General features: G+C 43.1%; 1 protein-coding gene across 5 annotated transcripts in view; it reads left to right on the top strand.

The window, feature by feature from the left end:
• Positions 1–22,372, top strand: part of VPS13D (vacuolar protein sorting 13 homolog D) — a 258,372-nt gene that overhangs the window by 151,812 nt on the left and 84,188 nt on the right. For all 5 annotated transcript variants that reach the window (XM_047083004.1, XM_047083003.1, XM_047083002.1 and 2 more), the window contains 5 exons: positions 6,384–6,533; positions 7,430–7,526; positions 9,547–9,695; positions 20,922–21,056; positions 22,158–22,325. In XM_047083004.1, coding sequence (XP_046938960.1) covers positions 6,384–6,533; positions 7,430–7,526; positions 9,547–9,695; positions 20,922–21,056; positions 22,158–22,325 — 699 coding nt within the window. The remainder of the gene's footprint in view (positions 1–6,383; positions 6,534–7,429; positions 7,527–9,546; positions 9,696–20,921; positions 21,057–22,157; positions 22,326–22,372) is intronic.

Here is a 22,372-nt window from a genome sequence, read left to right as displayed (position 1 = left end):
CCTAAACCAGACAGAGACCCAGTAAAAAAAGAGAACTACAGGCCAATATCCCTGATGAATATGGATGCCAAAATTCTCAATAAGATACTAGCAAATCGAATTCAACAGCATATAAAAAGAATTATTCACCATGATCAAGTGGGATTCATTCCTGGGATGCAGGGCTGGTTCAACATTCGCAAATCAATCAACGTGATACATCACATTAACAAAAAAAAAGAGAAGAACCATATGATCCTGTCAATCGATGCAGAAAAGGCCTTTGACAAAATCCAGCACCCTTTCTTAATAAAAACCCTTGAGAAAGTCGGGATAGAAGGAACATACTTAAAGATCATAAAAGCCATTTATGAAAAGCCCACAGCTAACATCATCCTCAACGGGGAAAAACTGAGAGCTTTTTCCCTGAGATCAGGAACACGACAGGGATGCCCACTCTCACCGTTGTTGTTCAACATAGTGCTGGAAGTTCTAGCATCAGCAATCAGACAACAAAAGGAAATCAAAGGCATCAAAATTGGCAAAGATGAAGTCAAGCTTTCGCTTTTTGCAGATGACATGATATTATACATGGAAAATCCGATAGACTCCACCAAAAGTCTGCTAGAACTGATACATGAATTCAGCAAAGTTGCAGGATACAAAATCAATGTACAGAAATCAGTTGCATTCTTATACACTAACAATGAAGCAACAGAAAGACAAAGAAACTGATCCCATTCACAATTGCACCAAGAAGCATAAAATACCTAGGAATAAATCTAACCAAAGATGTAAAGGATCTGTATGCTGAAAACTATAGAAAGCTTATGAAGGTAATTGAAGAAGATTTAAAGAAATGGAAAGACATTCCCTGCTCATGGATTGGAAAAATAAATATTGTCAAAATGTCAATACTACCCAAAGCTATCTACACATTCAATGCAATCCCAATCAAAATTGCACCAGCATTCTTCTCGAAACTAGAACAAGCAATCCTAAAATTCATATGGAACCACAAAAGGCCCCGAATAGCCAAAGGAATTTTGAAGAAGAAGACCAAAGCAGGAGGCATCACAATCCCAGACTTCAGCCTCTACTACAAAGCTGTCATCATCAAGACAGCATGGTATTGGCACAAAAACAGACACACAGACCAATGGAATAGAATAGAAACCCCAGAACTAGACCCACAAACATATGGCCAACTCATCTTTGACAAAGCAGGAAAGAACATCCAATGGAAAAAAGACAGCCTCTTTAACAAATGGTGCTGGGAGAACTGGACAGCAACATGCAGAAGGTTGAAACTAGACCACTTTCTCACACCATTTACAAAAATAAACTCAAAATGGATAAAGGACCTAAATGTGAGACAGGAAACCATCAGAACCTTAGAGGAGAAAGCAGGAAAAGACCTCTCTGACCTCAGCCGTAGCAATCTCTTACTCGACACATCCCCAAAGGCAAGGGAATTAAAAGCAAAAGTGAATTACTGGGACCTTATGAAGATAAAAAGCTTCTGCACAGCAAAGGAAACAACCAACAAAACTAAAAGGCAACCAACGGAATGGGAAAAGATATTTGCAAATGACATATCGGACAAAGGGCTAGTATCTAAAATCTATAAAGAGCTCACCAAACTCCACACCCGAAAAACAAATAACCCAGTGAAGAAATGGGCAGAAAACATGAATAGACACTTCTCTAAAGAAGACATCCAGATGGCCAACAGGCACATGAAAAGATGTTCAGCGTCGCTCCTTATCAGGGAAATACAAATCAAAACCACACTCAGGTATCACCTCACGCCAGTCAGAGTGGCCAAAATGAACAAATCAGGAGACTATAGATGCTGGAGAGGATGTGGAGAAACGGGAACCCTCTTGCACTGTTGGTGGGAATGCAAATTGGTGCAGCCGCTCTGGAAAGCAGTGTGGAGGTTCCTCAGAAAATTAAAAATAGACCTACCCTATGACCCAGCAATAGCACTGCTAGGAATCTACCCAAGGGATACAGGAGTACTGATGCATAGGGGCACTTGTACCCCAATGTTCATAGCAGCACTCTCAACAATAGCCAAATTATGGAAAGAGCCTAAATGTCCATCAACTGATGAATGGATAAAGAAATTGTGGTTTATATACACAATGGAATACTACGTGGCAATGAGAAAAAATGAAATATGGCCTTTTGTAGCAACGTGGATGGAACTGGAGAGTGTGATGCTAAGTGAAATAAGCCATACAGAGAAAGACAGATACCATATGGTTTCACTCTTATGTGGATCCTGAGAAACTTACCAGGAACCCATGGGGGAGGGGAAGGTAAAAAAAAAAAAAAGGACGTTAGAGTGGGAGAGAGCCAAAGCATAAGAGACTGTTAAAAACTGAGAACAGGGGCGCCTGGGTGGCGCAGTCGGTTAAGCGTCCGACTTCAGCCAGGTCACGATCTCGCGGTCCGGGAGTTCGAGCCCCGCATCAGGCTCTGGGCAGATGGCTCAGAGCCTGGAGCCTGTTTCCGATTCTGTGTCTCCCTCTCTCTCTGCCCCTCCCCCGTTCATGCTCTGTCTCTCTCTGTCCCAAAAATAAATAAACGTTGGAAAAAAAAAAATTAAAAAAAAAAAAAAAAACTGAGAACAAACTGAGGGTTGATGGGGGGTGGGAGGGAGGGGCGGGTGGGTGATGGGTATTGAGGAGGGCACCTTTTGGGATGAGCACTGGGTGTTGTATGGAAACCAATTTGTCAATAAACTTCATATAAAAAAAAAAAAAAGAATAAGCACATAAGCAGCAAGTAATCACAGCCGTACTAGATTTGAATAGCACTCCCAGCCAGGTAGACCTAATTGACATTTATCCAGCAGTCCACCTAGCAACAGCAGAGAACACGTTCTTCTCAAGTGCAGGTGAAACATTTCCAAGAGACCCCATTCTGGACCAGGAGACAATTCCCAAGGGCAAAAGGACTCAAGTCACACGGTATGTCCTTTGATCACAATGGAATCAAATTGAAATAACAGAAAGATAGCTGGAAAAATCCCCCAAATGTTTAGAAACTATAAAACACACTTCTGAATAGCCCATGGGTCAAAGAAATCAATAGAAATCTAATAGAAATTAGGAAATATTTTGAACTGAATGAAGATGAAAACACGACATCTCAGAATCAGCGGAACGCCACTCACTGAACGTGTACCGAAGTGAGATTTATAGCGCTAAATATTAGAGGAGAAAGGTCTGAAAACCATGAATTCAGGTGTCATCTTAAGAAACTGAACAACAACAACAAATTAAGCCCAAAATAAACAGAAGAAAGGAAATAATAAAAATCCCAGTGGGAATCACTGAAAAAGAAACCAGCAACTACAGTAAAAAAACAAAACAAAACAAAAAAACCCTCAAAAGCTGGTTCTTTGAGAAGATCCGTGAAGTTAGCAGTCCTCTAATGAGTCTGATCAGGAGAACAAAAGAGAAGACACAAATTACTGATACCAGGATGGGAGACGTGCCAGACAAGCCCCAAACGTGACAGTTCTCTGGGAATGGAGCTTTTAGGGGAGCTGGAAGCTGGTCCCCGCCCCTCCCCCACTGGCTGCCAGGGTGCGGGGCTGTTGGTTTTCGAGGCCTCTTTGGACCTGGAGAAAGCGGATGGGAAAGGATCATGGGAACGCCACAGAGCTCACCGTTCTTTTTTTTTTTTTTTTTTTTTAATTTTTTTTTTTCAACGTTTATTTATTTTTGGGACAGAGAGAGACAGAGCATGAACGGGGGAGGGGCAGAGAGAGAGGGAGACACAGAGGGAAACAGGCTCCAGGCTCTGAGCCATCAGCCCAGAGCCCGACGCGGGGCTCGAACTCCCGGACCGCGAGATCGTGACCTGGCTGAAGTCGGACGCCCAACCGACTGCGCCACCCAGGCGCCCCAAGAGCTCACCGTTCTTGCTGAGTTTCCAGTAACTGATCCCTGGGTCGTTGGAAGCCTTTGGTTAACTCGGAGTTCTGAAAAGGTTGATTTTGACAGTTTCTGCCAGAGTTTTGTTGTCACGCTAAGACAGCTCTTCTCTGGTAGCATCACACTTGCAGGCCTTTATCCCAGCCTCCACCAGGGTTGACGTGTCCAGGAAAACACTTCCTGGTAAATATTTCCGGAAGGATCCAAAGACCTAGACTGTACTTCCTTCCCCAGGTGGGCAGCCTCCTGCTCCCGCTCACGGCATGCACTTCCATCGCGCCGAAACCCCCTTTCAGAAAAATGTTTTCTTTTATCCTGTATCACAAAGAGCAGATAGTTCAGGCTAATCACATCCCATTTGTTTGAGGACAGATAGAAAGTTAATATCTTGTGCTTCTAATTTCTTTGTCTTTCATTTTTGACCTTACAGAGGAAGATCCATGGAGTCATTTGTTCATTGTGAATTTCATTAACTTTTTAATTAAAAAATTTTTTTTCTACTACAATACCTTTTGATTTAATGTGTGCTGTAAATCATAGAAAATAGATTTGAGTGTTTACTATGATTACAGCACTGTGAGAATGAACATTTAAAAATAGAAAATACAGTCCCGTCTTTAGGGAGCATCTAATCTAATTGGAGAATAAAACTAGAATTCCTAACTCTTACACATCTTGTATCAAATATGTTTGGGGAAAGAACAAAGGAGAGGTCAGACCAGGGTGAGAACTTTCCTGTTCTTTCCTCTATTGGATATGACAGGTGATTCATTCACTCAGTAAAGTCTTAAGCATCAGCTGTATCTGGAGATACAGTCATAACTCAGAAGATGAGGTTTCTGCTCTCTTTGGGTAACAGCCGAGAGAAGAAGTCAGCCAATAAATATGCAAGCAAGTGAATAAATAATTAGCAGCTGTGAATACAGTCATAAAGAATAAAGCGGGATCGAGCTGCTTTTTAGATCAAGTGGCCCTGGAAGGTTTTCCTGAGAAGTGAGAGCTGAACTTCGAAGAAGACATTGAGCGAGCCATGGAGAAGGATTTGAGGCTAAAAAGCATTCCCTCCGAATCCAGAGCCTCTGAGTGGGGAGAGTTGCCCACTTTTGAGAAACAACTGGTAGGCTTATGTGTGGGGGTCATAAGAGAGTGCTCTGTGGAGGAGAGAGTGCTTTGTGGAGGAGAGAGTGCTCTGTGGTGAAGACAAGGAAATGGGCAGTGTCTACATCCCCCAGGCCATGGGGAGAAGTTTGGTTTCATCCTAAGAGAAAGGGAAGCCACTGACAGGTGGAAAGGAAGGAGGGGCATGACTTGATTTGTACTTTTGGAAGACGAGTGTCACTGCTGTGGAGGGGAGTACACAGTAGGGCAAGGACGGAAGTGGGAAAAAGTGTTCATGGCCTTGCCCTTACCTCTGCACCTCGACAGGCAGCAGTTTATACAAAGGGCTGTGTGGCAGTCCATGTGATCTGATGGAAGGGTCGCAGGATTTGTGCCAGAAATGCCTGCATTTGAATCCCAGCTCTTCTGCCTACTAGCTCTGTGTGTCTGGACAAGTGACTTAATGTCTCTAAGCTTCTGTTCACGTGTTTGTAAAATGGGGAGGAATAATACTTAGCCATTAGAGTAGTAGTAAGGGATATTATGTTAGGTGATGTGTGGAAGTACGCTAGGGGTTCCCAACAGATGTTCTCTTTCCTCCTCCGGGTACGGAGTTTTGGTGGCAAACAGAGTGGAGGTGGCTGCTTCCTGCAGTGAGCCTTCTGACATCCGTAAACATGGCGGAGTGTAGCGTGCATTCTCAGTTATGGTGCTGATGGGCGTGGGTGATTAGAGCCATCCCTAATGCCACTGACATCACTGTTTCCTTCCTGGCAGGGACTTGACTGTAGGACAGACCACCATTTCCATTTGGTAGCCACTTGCGCTACTGATGCCCTGGTTTTCGTTGCCTAGTGTCCGTTCACTTCATTCGTCAGTAGCATGGTGGTTGGGAGCGCTGGGCTTGGGGTCAGGCCAACCTAGAGTCAAGTCGTAGTTCTGTGATTGACCAGCTGTGCAGCCTTAAGCAAGGGCCTCGGGTCTCAGCTTCTTCATCTGTGATGTGAGGACAGGGATAGTCCTCAGGAGGTTGTGGTGAGGACTGCAGAGTAGAGCCCAGACTCTAGTAACTCTGACACCACCGGTGTCCCATGACTCGGTGGTGCAAGGTCCCATGCGTTCAAGGAGACTAGCTTGGTGCCCAAATAAAGGGTAGCTTCTGTTGTCATTCCTGCTGCAATCAGTGCTGGCCGTCAGTGCAGGTATATTTTTCCAGCTGCCGTTGAGACACAGTAACATGGGAAGGGTACTTTCTGAGTATCCTACACGTGACGAGACCCCACTTAAAGGTAAAAACTGAGAACTGAGCCATTGTGTGTTCTCGTTTTGATTCGCTGCCTTTTCGTGCGTTAGGTGGACAATCAGCTCATTGGTACCACTCAGCCCTTCATGCTCTATGTGACTCCCCTGAGCAACGAGAATGAGGTCATTGAGACCGGCCCTGCCGTGCAAGTGAATGCGGTGAAGTTCCCCAGTAAGAGCGCGCTGACCAACATCTACAAGGTAGGCGGGTGGGAGAGGCTGGCGGGCCTGGCACGGTGGCAGGGGGATGATTTGTTCTCTCTCAGCCGGGTCTCCGAGCAGCAATGAGGGGTGTGGCTGGGAGTAGTCCTGTGGGGTTGAGGCACGAGTGACTTACCCCACGGTGTCGAGGAATTTACAGCAACTCTTCTCACAACTGTGATTTCGATGACCTTGTGCGTGATTGTGCCGAATCCATATAGGCATATAGGCCAGAGTCTGTATTCATTGAAGTGAAGTCTGTGGGACAGCATAGCATCGTCCAGATTGGTCAGGACCAGGCATGATCCAGATGTGTTCTTAAAAGAGAGTAATTAGAAAAGGAGTGGTAGGAGGGGTCTGCCCTCAGGACAGATGTGCTCTTGGGTAAGCTGCCACACTGTTTAATAAAAGCAGGTCACTTTCTTTCGTAAAGAAGTTTCCATGTACAAGCTAGCTGTTACAGCAACAGATTCTGGAAAAGTGGGAGCTAAGAGGTTGCTTCCCGTATTTCTGGTCCTTTGTCACCAGTGCCAGTGGGGGCCAAGCCTGTATGCGGCCCTCAAATCCTACTGCTCCTTAAAGTAACTACTGTCCACGGAAACTCAGTGCCGTAACGCTGTCCGTGGCAGTGCATCTGCAGGTGTGATCCCGACAGAGGAGACACGGATGCCCCAGAAACCAAACAACAGGGTGGTGAATTGTCTATTAAACATCTGGGATTTTTGGCTAACTGTAACAGTATAGAGAGAGAGATGAGCCAGGGATCATTTGGCAACGTGATTATATAATCCCATGAGTGAAGAAACCATACCATTGTCATTTGGGGCCTTCTTACTGGCACAGGTAAGAGTTCCTTCTGGCGTTTACACTTTTAATCAGAATTTCTTTATCTCTAGCATCTGATGATCACGGCTCAGAGATTCACAGTGCAAATTGAGGAGAAACTGCTTCTCAAGCTGCTGAGTTTTTTTGGCTATGATCAAGCAGAATCAGGTACCGTTGAATGCTCTAGGTGTGTGTCTGGGAGTTGACCGAAGAATGGCATTTCTTAGTCTGCTTATGAAAACGGGTGGCCTCTGGGTGCCCGACAGGCTCCCTTTACACCTCACAACCTGAGCCCGGAAGCCAAGGCTTGCGTCTCAGTGGTTTTCTTTCTGAGTACGGCTTGTTGACTGCAGGGCTGACATGGGCACGAAGGAAGCTTCTCAGAGGTATCCCGGAGTACCCGGGGGTAAAGCCTTTGGGAAAGCTTTTCCTCTTTGTAGTGTGTTTTTTTGACTCATCTGCTCTAGGATAACAGAAATGATGTTAGTCATTTAGCAAACCACTTTGTTTCCTAACCTTTGTTTATTAAACAGACTCAGGGCCAAGAATCAGAAATCCCTTCGGCAGTTCCTTTGGTTTAGATGAGGAAAAAAAAATTGGCTAGCCTTAACTTCTTACCTTTTTACAATCATACCCTTATGCCTTAATGTCATTACCAGGCTTTCTAGTTACTGGACTCTTCTGTGGGGAGGGGAGTAAGATAAGCTATTGAAAACCTGAATTTTTCTGGCAGTTGCTATAGAAATCATTTTGCTTTTGTCTCTTTATTTTAGATACCTCCTCATGGCCTTTGTAAGACTGTATATAGAGCTTAGAAAGAAGTCAGTAATGCTTAGTCTTTTGAAGACTAAACCAAATATCGAGCCTGAAGAAATTATAAGATAGACTTATGTTTATGTGCACACATTGGCTAGAGACAAAAATCACTGGGGACATGTGTACATATGTACACACATACAAACAGTGCCAGACAAATATTTTTGCTCTTTAACCCAGACTTAGAATTTAAACTTTAAGTGTAATTGGGATCAAGAGGAAGATCCTATCTGTTGAAAACTGTGTTTTCCACTTTGGATTGGAACGCCAATATCTGTTTGCATTTGGACAGCCACTTGAGGGCCTGCCTGCCACGTAGCCATTCTCTTTTGGCACCTTCCTGGGAAGTTTTACTTTAAATTCTATTGGACATGGTGTTCTCGTAGGTTTCTCCAAGTAAATTTCTCACCAAACATTGTAGAAATGATTTAGACTTTTGTAAAATCCTGGCCTGTCTTTCACTGGGGCGTCTCCACTTTCTATAACGATTTCTGTTCCCTGAATACAGATAAGCAGGTGTCTGTCGCAGTATCGTTTTCTAAAACCTATTTCCTTTCTTTCTGTAAATAGAACTATGATAGCTGATGGTATAAATTTGTTTGATAGGCAGCTTTGTACAATCTCCTTGGTTTTATTTCTAAGGCATGTGAAGCCAAGTGAAAATAAGCTGGCCGGATGGGCGTGGGTACAGGAGAAAATAACCGAGCCCATTACTGTGTGCGAGCCCATGTTAATCCTTTTTACTTCATGAGAAGTAAAAAAAAAATCTGCCTTGACTCCGCTACTTTAACAAATGTCCACCATTTGGGAGAGAAGGTGCTTGCTTACTGCCATGATGTCACTTCTCTAGAGCCTGCAGCCTGTTTCTCTTTTAAGGCGCTCTGTTTCATTCAGCTGCATTATTTAATTGGTCATGTTGTTCATTATGATTCAGTTAAACTACACTCCAAATACAAAATAAGTTCTGATAACCTGGGTCGTTTATAATAATCATAATAATAACAACAGCAACACAGTTTCTAGAAAACTCATTGCCAACAAACACGCCCGTGGCCTTTGGCTTCCCCACCTGCATTAGTTTTTCCAAAGATGACATCTGCCAGATGGCACAGCGTCGCAAATCAAAAGGTTAGGCTATTGTACTTTTTCGGTAAACAACATGAAACAGATCTGCTTTTACAAAGAAATGACATCAGGATACCGTACACATCACCAAACCCTGAAAAACTAAGTTTACAGAAATAGATATTTACATTTTTCTGTGAATTTTTTTCAACACGAACACAAACATTGGAATTAATTATGAGACTTCAGGAGGTTCATTTTTGTTTTGTTTTGTTTTGTTTTAATTCACCGTTTTACTTTGTACCAGAGGTGGAAAAGTATGATGAAAACCTCCATGAAAAGACTGCTGAGCAAGGTGGAACACCAATTCGATATTACTTTGAAAATCTCAAAATCAGCATTCCCCAGATCAAGCTGAGTGTGTTCACCTCCAACAAGCTTCCATTGGATCTTAAGGTGAGCTGATACCTGGGTAAGTTATAAAATGACTTTCCCTGGAAAAGAATGAATGTGTTTACTATTGGCCTTTTCTGTCCGGTATCATCATTTGTAGCAGATATTTTTCCAGGTTTCCCGTTTTGAAGGTTTGACGTGTATATGTATGTATAGGTATGTATATGTAAGTATATATGTATGTATACTGTATATACATATGTGTGTGTATATATGTATGTATAGTATGTATACGTATATGCGGCTTGTTTTTTTATGTTTAAGTATGCCTTTGCTAAAGATTGAGGAGTAATGTGAGTGAACAGAGAATGACATAAAACCCATCTGCCATCTGTTTAGCTCTTGGCGTTATCTCAATGAACTAAGAACCTACTTTCCTAGGGCCACTCCCAGATTCACGAGAAAAGCCGCAACCAAGATAGTATCTTCCTTTGGTGCCAGAGCCCTGCCTGCCTGTCCTCCTAGTTCTCTCCTCCTGAGTCTGCACCTCTTTGTGAAGGGTTGATACTAGAAACGTCTACCACCTTCAAGAAACACACTCAACTGCATACCACTGAGATGTGGCCTTGCCTACCACCATATCTGAATGTGACACTCCTGCAGATCATCCTGATACGCATTTGACAGAGAGACCCCGAATTTCATCTTTGTTTGCTGCAATATGATCTACTTTGAGGGAGGGGGATGGGATTTAAATCCAAGTCTATGCGACTGTAAAGTTTGTACTGTGCTGTACTATGCAATATGCTATCTAGATGCCCCTCCAGAACGTAAGGCCTGAGAAAATTAAACAAAAAAATTTTTTTAGTGTTTTTTTTTTTTTTTTTTTTTTTGAAAGAGAGATTGGGGGGGCGGGTGGGCAGTGGAGGGGCAGAGAGAGGGAGACACAGAATCTGAAGCGAGCTGCTGGCTCTGAGCTGTCAGCACAGAGCCCAATGTGGGGCTCGAACCCACGAGCCATGAGATCCTGAGCCGAAGTTGGACGCTTAACCAACTGAGCCACCCGGGTGCCTGGGGCCTCAGGGAATTTTAGAGCTGTAAGAGTCTTCAGCGATCCTCCTGCTCAGTGAACAAGGATGTTGGAGTTCAGCGCATTCTTCCACTCAAGCCTGTGGAGGTAGATGTAATGGGAACAGGAGTAGGACCCAGGTGGTTGTTAGGTCTTCACTTAGATTGCGTCTAAATCTGCCTTGCTGCAGCTTGACCCCATTGCTTCTGGTTCTTTCCTTCGTTGCCCTCGCAGACAGTTATCAAGGCACTCATCTCGCCACTAACCACCAGCCGAGGACATCTCCACTGCCCCATGCTGCCTTCTTTGAGATGCCACATGATGGTCTCTCTTCTGAGTAGGAATAGCTATAGACCTGAACAAATAAGGAATCAACTTGGAGTCGTAAATTCAGATGCCTACGGGGACTGTGGCAGCAATGTATTAAGTGAAGCGGTATGGTGGGGACCATTGCACGCGGGGCGTGCCTGCTTCGTCTGAGGGGGCAGCCTCGGCTCAGCTCCAGCCCGTTGCTGTCATAGGGTAATGTGAACCCAGTGTTGCCGGAGCTTCAGATTTTTAAAGTGAAGCCGGAAATCTGGATTTTTATGTGGAATCTCCTGGTTTTGAAATGTTGGCAACTGATTTGAGTTGTTTTCTTTAAAAACCTTGTGGGCCTAACAAAACACATGTGTGGGCCTCATGTGATGCAGTCTGCCAACACACAACTTCTAAAATAGACATATAGGTAACGAGACAGTATAGTCTGGTCGACGCCAGATCATACTTGGTAGGGCGAGGGTGACTGCTTCAGTCCTGCGGCGAGCCAGGCGTGAGCCGTTGGGAGCGTGCTGGGCAGGACCAGAGTCGCAGGGATTGTTTGCCGCCGTGGCGAGAACAGCGCGGTGTGCCCTTTCCAGCGGACTCTCCTGTCTGCTTGATTGGCTTTAATTTCATGTTTCCCAGGAGACTGAAGATACTTACAATTAGCATGCGAGTGGGGGGAAAATCCATGGGAAAACCACTATCTTGCTAATATCCCCAAGTATCCACTTGACTTATGTGACCCCTTGGAATGGGTTTGTTTGATAAAGTGTATATTCCCCCAGAGCACCTGGCACTCGCCCAACAAACCAATGTTAAGCATTTCCTGAGAGTGAAGGACTTCTTGTTTTTTAAATCATCTTCCTTAGAAACACAGACACCTAACTATTCCTTTCAGATTGCTCCCAGCAGAGAACTTTCCCCCAGACTGCCAAATGCAATATGGCTTCTTACAGCTGAAGTAGCTCCAGACCCCCAGTCACATGGTCTCCGTGCCTGCGTGTATGCTCCATGACGAACTGGGAACCGGTTAAGTTGAATGTTTCGTTCGGCACTGTTCTGAGGATCCGTTGGAAGGCGTTTTCAAACGATTGTTAAAGAAGTTGAGCAGAGCGGCCCTGTCCTGAGGTGTGGGGCGGGGGCACCGTGATGGGGGCACATCCGTGTCTCAGGCAGGGTGTCAGGGAATTGGGGCTTCAGAGTTAAATTCTCAGCCTGTGGGAGTCACCGTTTTACTGTGTCTCGAGTTCTCCTGGTGGAGTCGGGGGCTCATAAAATAATGTCATTTATTCAGAGAGTTTCCTAACAGAGTAATATCCCCTTATTAGTAGCTCTTGGGAAGAGCGATATGCTCTTGGAGATGAATATGTACTGCTTAAAGTATGTACTTAGGGAACGGAGTGCTGTCCCAGAATGGGAATCACAAGAGTCTGACTAAAAGGTAACCATGTCTTTGGTATTGAAGGAATAATTATCTTGATTCTCTTGACTCCAGGCCAGGAGTGAGGCTGTCAGAAATCTCACGGGGAAGCCTCTTCAGGTTTATGCTGAGGGTACATTATTGCCAGATATAGTGTCTGTTGAGAAGGACTCGGAGCAGTTTCCCATCTGCTGTCTCGATTGGATTCCTTTCTCCGTGATGGGAGAAGGGGGAGATAATAGTTCCATTTCACAAGTGCACACACATTCCTCCCTTCCACCCCCCTCCCCATTATACTCCCAAGCGTGTGTGTTAGAGGGTAGCAGAGTAATATCGAAAACGCCAGGTAGTTCATATGTACTTTGGTTTTTTTCAAGATCAAAAGAAGCCAGGAGCCTTTAAAAGGTTTCACGAGGTGGCCTCCAGCATGCAGTCCGTTTCCCATTTAGAGCATTGGGGTATTACAAAAGAAGGGCTTTAATTGAGCAATCTAGTTTGGAAGAAAACCCACATTTTAATGGTCAGAGAGCAAGAGGGTGGGGGTGAGGGGGAATTTCAAACAAAGACACTATTTAAAAAGCCTAAAACTGTCTTCTCAAAGGCTTGAAATAATTTGTTGGGAAACTTCAGACCCTTTACTTTTTTCCTCCCCTCCCTAAATAAAAACCAGATTTGTTAAAAGGAAAAAAGATCCAGTATTGTTAATTGTATTTCAGAAAGTGCCAGAGAGGGAAATATCCCTGTAGTTTTAAACACTGTCCCGGGAGGGAAATGGGCAAATACCCTGCTTCACATAAACAGTCTCTATGTACCATAAATAAACCTTTAAAGAATGAATTCCAGACAGTTTTGTTTAGTGCAGGATAAACTAAGAAAGGGAAGGACGTGGGCCAGGGACTGGCTTGTGATCCGAGACCTTATGGCATATGGACAGGTATTTCTTCTTTCGACTCTGTAAAGTTTCTGGAAGACTTCAGCGGTTTTCGTCTGGAGGAGGTAGGAATGGACAGTGTCCTAGTTTTATTAGGAACTTCTGCGCACACGTTGCTTTCTCCAGAATCCGTTTTATAACAGGAAACTGTCTGCTCCTTAAGTAAATAAGCATCAGCTTTGTATACTACTGTACTTGATTGGTCGGTCACTGCGGGGAAGAGCCCTGTTTGGCTCTTTCCCTCTCATCTCTTTTACTTTGACCGGAACAACCTGAAGGTGGCAGGATAATTTGTACCAAAGGCTGCATCTCTCCGCTTTGTCCAATGTGGGAGGCCCCAAGGCATAAATGACGAGGTAAAGAGTTTTACCAAAGGGCCAGATATTTCCTTGGTTCAGACAAAGCACATTAGCCATTCAGAAAGGGGATGGTGTCTCTCGTGAGGGTTTTGACAACTTGGTGGAGGTTTCAAAGTCTTTGCTACTCCGAATGGTCCCTCTTCTTCAGTATTTGGTTACGATGAGGAAGTTGGGGTAAAAAAGCTTTTGCCTTAAGCCTTTGTTTGGATCTCATTTCCTCTTCTCTGAGACGAAAGTAACATTCAGGGTTGTATTGGCAAAACAAACCGCCGAACCGATGTCCCCACCTCTCCCGGCAGATTTATCGTGGGGCTCTAAGCAAAGCCATTAAGCCCACTGGGCCTCAGTTTCTCTGTCACCAGCACTTGGATGGGTGAAGCACGTGTGAATGAACAGCAGAAAGTTTTTCAAGAGAAACAACATAATCCTCCATTCCGATCTTCATGCTTTCCACCTACCAGGTGGTTGGTTACTTTTGTGCCAATGAGCACGTGCAAGTCGAAAATCTCCTAATAACTAACTGCACGAGTTTGGGTCATCTACTTAACATTTCTCCGGCTTTATTTATTTAAAAAAATGAGAGGGTTAGGCTGAATTAACCTAAGAGCGCTCTTAATCTCTAAAAAGTTTTGTTCTCACATTATGTAGTAGGAGGTTTCTCGTGACTTCCCGAGGCCCCAGATCGGGGGGCCTTTTTTCCGACCTCATGTCTGTAGGGTCCTCTGCCGTATTCGGGATCGCGGGCCTCCCCATTCCTTTCTGGTTCTCCTCTTATCTTCTGTTTGTTTCTTTGTCTTCGTCACAGCTTTCTTTTCCTCTACTTCTGACCCCTCTGTTGAAGGGCCATCCTTTTCCTCTGAGAACCAATCTTTTCTGCCATTTATCACTTTGCCCATTTTTTAAATCCTATTACTGGTCTTTAATCACCTGTAATTGTAGAAGCTCTTCATGTAAGTTTTGTCTTTGATGTAAGTTGCAGGTTTTTTCCTTCATTTTTTCATTTGTCTTTTTGCTTTACTTTTGATGTGTATATGGGTTCTTTTTTAATCCTATAAAAGCTTTTGATTTTTATGTTGTCAAATCCACCAGTCTTTGACCTTTTTGAATATATGTTTGGAGTCCCAAAAAAGTTTCCCCATTCTATGGTTTTAAGCAGTTTCTTCTGTATTTTCTTCAGTTACATGATTTCATTTCAATTAAACATGTTCTTGTCCCAAAAGAATCTAAGGCAGCCTCTGAAAATACATGCTAAAAGATGAAAAAATAAAGGAGAAAATAGAAGGTTCATTAAATTACACATGAGGTTTTACTGTAAAGACATTTAATTTAGTGGGGCAATATATAGATGTTTTGGTAAGTGCTGTTAGACCAACTAGATAGCCATATGGAAAAATAGAAAATCAGATGGATTATTTACACTGTATATAAGGAAAGATTCAATGTGAATCAGAGAGTTACTAACATTATTAGCATGAAGAAGTGTTTTCAGGGGCACCTGGGTGGCTCAGTCGGTTGAGCATCTGGCTTCGGCTCAGGTCATGATCTCACAGTTTGTGGGTTCGAGCCCCGCATCAGGCTCTGTGCGACAGCTCAGAGCCTGGAAGCTGCTTCGGATCCTGTGTCTCCCTCTCTCTCTGCTCCTCCCCCGCTCATGCTCTGTCTCTCTCTCTCTCTCTCTCCTTCAAAAAAAAAAAAAAAAAATTTAAAAAAGTGTTTTCACATTCAAAGAAGAGTATTTCGCATACTCTCTAAAATCCTTGCAATATCAATCTTGTTAAAGTTTGTTTGTTTTTTTTTTAATGTTTACTTATTTTGAAAGAAAGGGAGAGTGAGCAGGGGAGGAGCAGAGAGTGGGAGGGAGAGAATTCCAAGCAGACTCCATGCTGTCAGCACAGAGCCTGATATGGGGCTCAGTCTCATGAACCGTGAGGTCACGATCTGAGCCGAAATCAAGAGTCGGATGCTTAACTGACTGAGCCACCCAGGAGCCCCTCCTCCCCAATCTTGTTAAAATAAAGTATGGTGGGGCACCTGGGTGGTTCATTCAGTTGAGCGCCCCCGACTCTTGATTTCGGCTCAGGTTATGATCCTAGGGTCATGGGATTGAGCCCTGCATCAGGCTCCATGCTGGGCATGAAGCCTGCTTGAAATTCTCTCTCTCTCTCTCTCTCTCTCTCTCTCTCTCTCTCTCTGCCTCTCTCTCTCCCCTCCTTTCCCTGTTCATTCTCTCTCTCTCAAATAAAAAATAAATAAAATAAAAATATGTAATTGGAAAATAGACCAAATCTGGAAATTGTTAACTGGCTTATAGCAAACCAAGATTAGCCAAGAATTACAAGAAAAGCTCGATAGAAAAAAAAAAAAAAACCCAAAAGTCTGCTTGAAGGTAATGGAAAGCTACCAAAATATCTAGGACTTGAGAGTCCGAGATTTATGTGAGGAAGGAAACTTGATAAGTGAGCCCAGCATTTACTCTGCCTTTACTCTTGAGATAGTTCGAATGTGTAACTGGTATGTGTTGAGAGGCAGAGAAGTCAAGCAGAAAGCAGCTGCCAAAAGGCAGAGAGTCTGAGTAAGGCTTTTGGTGGTCTCATGGGACTGACATAGCAAACACTAGATAGATACTAAGCTGGTACCTGTTGCGCTAGTATCTTAGAAGGGACAGGCAGAATAGAGACCCTGGCGGTCTGAGCTGCTGTATGTGTTGAGGCAGGTGCCAGTCTCTAGGTAACCTAGTCTGAGAGAAGCCGGGCAAGAAGTAACAGTTGAGAGGTGGGAAAACTAAGTAGACCTTTTAGCAGTTTTCTGGTGCTAGGGAGAGTAAGAGGAGGAACAGAATTGGTTGTCAGTTGAGACAACTGGCCTGAAACTATCCCAGGCCTTAGAAAGACTGAAATAGACCAAGAGTTACAAAGACTGAAATCCAGCCTTGAGAAAGCCCAAATCTTGATTGGATGAAGCCTCTTTAACCGCCTACTAGAAACTAAAGACTCATGCAAAGTCTGTGAAAGTTTTAATTTTAATTTTTTTTTTTCATTTTATTTATTTTTGAGAGAGAGACAGAGCACAAGCAGGGGAGGGGCAGAGAGAGAGGGAGACACGGAATCTGAAACGGGCTCCAGGCTCTGAGCTGTCAGCACAGAGCCCAACACCGGGCTCAAACTCACAAACTGTGAGATCATGACCTGAGCCGAAGCTGGACGCACCACCCAGGTGCCCCGAAAGTTTTCATTTTAAAAACAGACACTAGAAGCAGACCCACAGATAAACCAGACGTTGGCATTATCAAACACACAATATTTTTTTTTTTTTTTAAATAGCATTTTTTTTTAATTTTTTTTTTTTTCAACGTTTATTTATTTTTGGGACAGAGAGAGACAGAGCATGAACGGGGGAGGGGCAGAGAGAGAGGGAGACACAGAATCGGAAACAGGCTCCAGGCTCTGAGCCATCAGCCCAGAGCCTGACGCGGGGCTCGAACTCCCGGACCGCGAGATCGTGACCTGGCTGAAGTCGGACGCTTAACCGACTGCGCCACCCAGGCGCCCCCAAACACACAATATTAAAGAGTAACCGTATCTGTGTCTGAGAAGTTTACTAGAAAACTATAATTTATATTTTGAAAATAAATAATAAAGGAAAATTATAGACTAGAATTTTTTTCATGAACATGGAAGAAATCTGAACAAAATATTAACAAAGCAAATACAGCAATGAATAAGAAAAAATATAACTAAATTGGGTTTATTCCAGGAATGTAAGTGTGGTTTAACATTTTCAAATAAATCATGTAATTTACCACATTGACAAAATAAAAGAAGAAAAAGTATTATCTCAATAGTCGCACAAAAGCCTTTTGACAGAATTCAACATCTATTTATGATAAGAACTCAGCAAGCAAAAAATAGAAGGGAACTGCCGGAATCTGATAAAGTATATGTATAAAAAAGCTACGGCAAACATACTCAATGGTGAGATACTGAAAGCAGGGAAGGTGCTCATTATCCCTACTCTTCAGTGTCTTACTGGAGATTGTAGCCAGTGCAATAAGTCTAGAAAGATTAAAGGAGAAATAAAAGGCATAAGAACTGGACAGGAAAATGAAAATTTTATTATTTGCAGAGAGCATAAATATGTACCTAGAAAATCTAAAAGAATTCGCAGAGAAGTTGTTAACTGAATGGATAATTTAGGAAGGTCACTGGAGATGGTGTACAGTGTCAGCAACGATTATAGAGGGAAGGAAAATTTTGAAGGATGTAATTTACAGCATTGTTAAGAAAACATCAAATCCAGTGTCATTATTTATTGCTGTGTAACCAGCCACCCCAAAACTTAGTGGTCTAAAACAGTCATTTTATTCACAATTCTGTGGGCTGGACTCTGCTGAATGCTGGCTTCTGCTGAACTGACCTGTGGTTACTCATCTGGCAGTCAGCTGAGACGGACTCGTATACGATGACCTTACTTATGTGTTAGGTGTTAGGTGTTGGCTGTCAACAGAACCTCCTTCCACATGGTCTCTCAGCTTCTTCACGTGGTGGAAGTATCAAAAGGGCAGAGCAGAAACTCCCAAGATCTCTTGAAGCCTGGGCTCAGAGGTCGCACAGTGTTACCTCTGCTGCATCTTATTGACTGAAGCAACTTACAAGGTCAGTGCAGATGAAGTCGTCTCCACTACTGTTACAAGATGTAAAGAATATATGGCCATTTTTAAAGTAATCTCTATACCCAGTGTGGGGCTAGAACTTACAACCCTGAGATCAAGAGTTATGTACGCTCTACCAACTGAGCCAGCCAGGTGCCCCTGGCCATTTTTAATCTATCACAGATACCTAGGAGTAAATCCAGCAAAGGTTATATGCAAGACCTCTGTATGGAAAACAATGGAATGTTATTAAGAGAAAAGTGAACTAAATAGATAAGGGGACATACCACATTAATACACTGGAAGACTCCATACTGTGAAGCTGTCTTTTCTTCTCAAATTGATCTATAGATTCAGTAAGATCTTAATGAAAAATTTAACAACTTTTTATGGCAGATTGACAAGCTGATTCTAAAATTTATTTGGAAATGAAAAGTGCAAAGAATAACCAAGACGATCCTAAAAACAAAGTTGGAGAGCTTATACTCTCAGATTTCAAAACTCATTACAAAAGTATAGTAATTAAGACAGGGTGGTATTGGCAGAAGGCAGGACAAAATGAAACAGAATTGAGAAACAGATACGTAAATATGGCTAGTCACCTTGTGACAAAGTTTACACGGTACTGCAGTAGGAGAGAGGCTGATCATTTCAGTAAATATTACTTAGGCAAGTAGATATCCATCTGGAAAAAATGGATTGATTTCTGCTTCACACCATATAAAAAAAAATCAAGTCCGAGTAGATTATAGATGTAAATGTGAAAAGTTAAGCAATAAAATTTTTTTAGCTACAGACAGGGAATATCTTTATGACCTTGGTGTAGATAATAATTTCTTACTGAGGAAACAGAAAGCCCTTACCATAAAGGAAAAGATTGGTACATTGGATTTCATTAAAAAAGAATATCTGGGGGCACCTGGGTGGCTCAGTCAGTTAAGCGGCCGACTTCGGCTCGGGTCATGATTTCGCGGTCCGTGATTCGAGCCCCGCATTGGGCTCTGTGCTGACAGCTCAGAGCCTGGAGCCTGTTTCAGATTCTGTGTCTCCCTCTCTCTGACCCTCCCCTGTTCGTGCTCTGTCTCTCTCTGTCCCAAAAATAAATAAACATTAAAAAAATTTAAAAAAAATATCTGATCATCAAAGAACATCTTTCAAAGAATAATAAGTCACAGAATGGGAAAAGAAAATTGTAATGCATCTATTCACCAGGGACTTCTATACTGAATGTATAAGAAAAACCCCTAAAAAGCAATAAGAAAAAAACAGCCCACTACAAAAATGAGCAAAAGACTTGAGTAGGCACTTCACAAAAAAGGATATCCAGATGGCCAATATGTGTGTTAAAAGGTGCATTCTTCAACAGGAAAATGGAAATTAAAGCCACACTGAGAGGGGTGCGTGGGTGGCTCAGTGGGTTAAACGTCTGACTTTGGCTCAGGTCATGACCTCATGGTTTCATGAGTTCGAGCCCCACGTTGGGCTCTGTGCTGGTAACTTGGAGACTTACTGGGATTCTCTCTCTCCCTCCCTCTGCCCCTCCCTCACTCACACTGTGTCTGTCTCTCTCAAGTAAGTAAGTAATATAAAACTAAAAAAACAAAAAACAAAAACACACTGACATACCATTACACACCCATCAGAATATTTGTCTTTTAAAAGGCTGTCTTGGGGCACCTGGGTGGCGCAGTCGGTTAAGCGTCCGACTTCAGCCAGGTCACGATCTCGCGGTCCCGGAGTTCGAGCCCCGCATCAGGCTCTGGGCTGATGGCTCAGAGCCTGGAGCCTGTTTCCGATTCTGTGTCTCCCTCTCTCTCTGCCCCTCCCCCGTTCATGCTCTGTCTCTCTCTGTCCCAAAAATAAATAAACGTTGAAAAAAAAATTTTTTTTTAAAAATAAATAAATAAAAGGCTGTCTATACCAAGTGTCAATGAGGGTGTAGAATAACAGGAAATTTCATAGGCTGCTGAAGGGAGTATAAACCAGTTCAGCTGCTGGGGACAGCTGTTTGACAGTGCTGTATATACTAGGGTCAAACGTGTATATTCTTTGTGACACAGCAGCTCCACTCCCAGGTATGTATTCAAGAAAAATGCATACAAATGTGCTCCCAAAGACGTGTCCATGAATGTTCATAGCAGCATTGTTCATAATAGCAAAAATTTGAAACAGCACAACTGTTCATCAACAGCAATGGTTTAATAAATTGTGTTTTATTTATATATCGGCATACTGTGTAACAATGAAAATTAAGCAACTGCAGCTGTATATAACAACCTAGTGACTCTCACAAACTTAACGGTGACTATAAGAAGCCACCGTATGAAGCTAAGAATGTTAATTTCTATGTGATGTATGTTACTTTGGGTGACATGTATATTTTTTGTCCTAATATTTTACTTTTATAATTACAGGGAGAATCCTTATTTATAAATATCAAAACCTTGACTCTCATTGGAAAATTGATATGACTTGCAGTTTTCACAGAATCCAAAATTATAGTGCCCTGGAAGGCCATCAAATGGCTAAAGTATGTCATTTCCTTTCTTCCCTAACTAGGCCTTAAAAAGCACGTTGGGATTCCCACTGATTCGGTTTGAGGACGCTGTGATTAATCTGGATCCATTTACTCGGGTGCATCCCTACGAGACCAAGGAGTTCATCATCAATGATATCCTCAAACATTTCCAGGAGGTGAGCTTTGGAGAAATACTTAGTGGCTGGCGCACAAGCAGAATGTTTGTTTTGGTTGTTTGGGAATTTTGGTTACTAAGACATTACTGTCGAGAACCCAGTTAAACATTTGCTGTCAGGGGTCAGGTCACAGCCCGCGGAGCCCATACACATCATGAAAATCCTCAAACAGTGTATTTGATTTACAGGCTGCTGGTCTTGTCCCTCAGAGAACTGATCTCGGGGGCTTCCACTGGATTCGTAACAACTCTTAAGGGTTTAATTGATGCTTTAATGGTGACACAAAACATTGTGACCTCTCTATTTACTGGACATGGAGCAACTTTTGACAACCACATCAGTGTTCTTGGAGCCTGTGAGATCCTGCCCTAGCGTTGAACTTCAGTTTTTCTTTTTATCAAGTTGGACATTTTCTGTTTTGTATTTATTCTCCAGATTCTTCAATAGATAGGTCAAGATCATATCAAATTTATTAACTGTCTAAGTTAAAATTCTGTTCCTGCTCCCTTTTCTCCCTCCTCCCTCCCGTGTCCCTCCTTTCCTTCTTGGCTTCCTTCCTCAACTTCCCTAATTGGTGATGTTTCCACTAAACTGTAAGGAAAGTGACAGAGCAGATATCACTGGAACCTGGAGGCAGAAAGTAGAGGGTTGCTGGCTAGTTCTGAAACATGCCTTCTTTATGCACCACCCCCTGCCGATTATAGGGGGCGCTACCAATATACTCTCCTCCCGCATTTTCCTTCTAAAACTCTCCCTGCTGCTGCAGAGTTCCCTATTTGTAGAAACATCAGAATGTGATGTATATACTAACACATGTTTGTAAAGAGTCTTTCCTGTTTGAGAGCTTTTATTTATTCTTCGGAATAGCTTCGAGGCGTATTTCTGAGTCCTGGAAGTAATCTCTGGGATACATGCGTTGGGAGAGCTTAGGTGGAGTTCATGAAAGCCTAGGAACTTGCAGTTGATGAGAATTCAGAGGTCATTGTGGTGTTGATGAGAATGGGGGACAAGACCGATTTCTAACCTTTTTGCTTGGGACATTCTACCTGCAAGTATCAACAGGTGCTGGTTTTCATCTTCTCTTTCTGCTCCATTTGACAGGAACTCCTCAGCCAGGCAGCTCGGATCCTGGGATCAGTGGACTTTCTCGGCAATCCCATGGGGCTTTTGAATGATGTTTCCGAAGGGGTTACTGGACTGATAAAGTATGGAAATGTCGGGGGCCTTATCAGAAATGTCACACATGGCGTATCAAACTCTGCTGCCAAGGTAAGGAATTAAAGGTGAAATTCCATCGTCATTAACCTCATGGGGTC

Source organism: Lynx rufus, unplaced genomic scaffold, assembly GCF_022079265.1.
Source record: "Lynx rufus isolate CCGP_SWC_20201006 ecotype Redwood Valley unplaced genomic scaffold, mLynRuf1.p SCAF_2, whole genome shotgun sequence".
NCBI lineage: Eukaryota > Metazoa > Chordata > Mammalia > Carnivora > Felidae > Lynx > Lynx rufus.
This window is presented reverse-complemented; position numbering and strand designations above follow the sequence as displayed.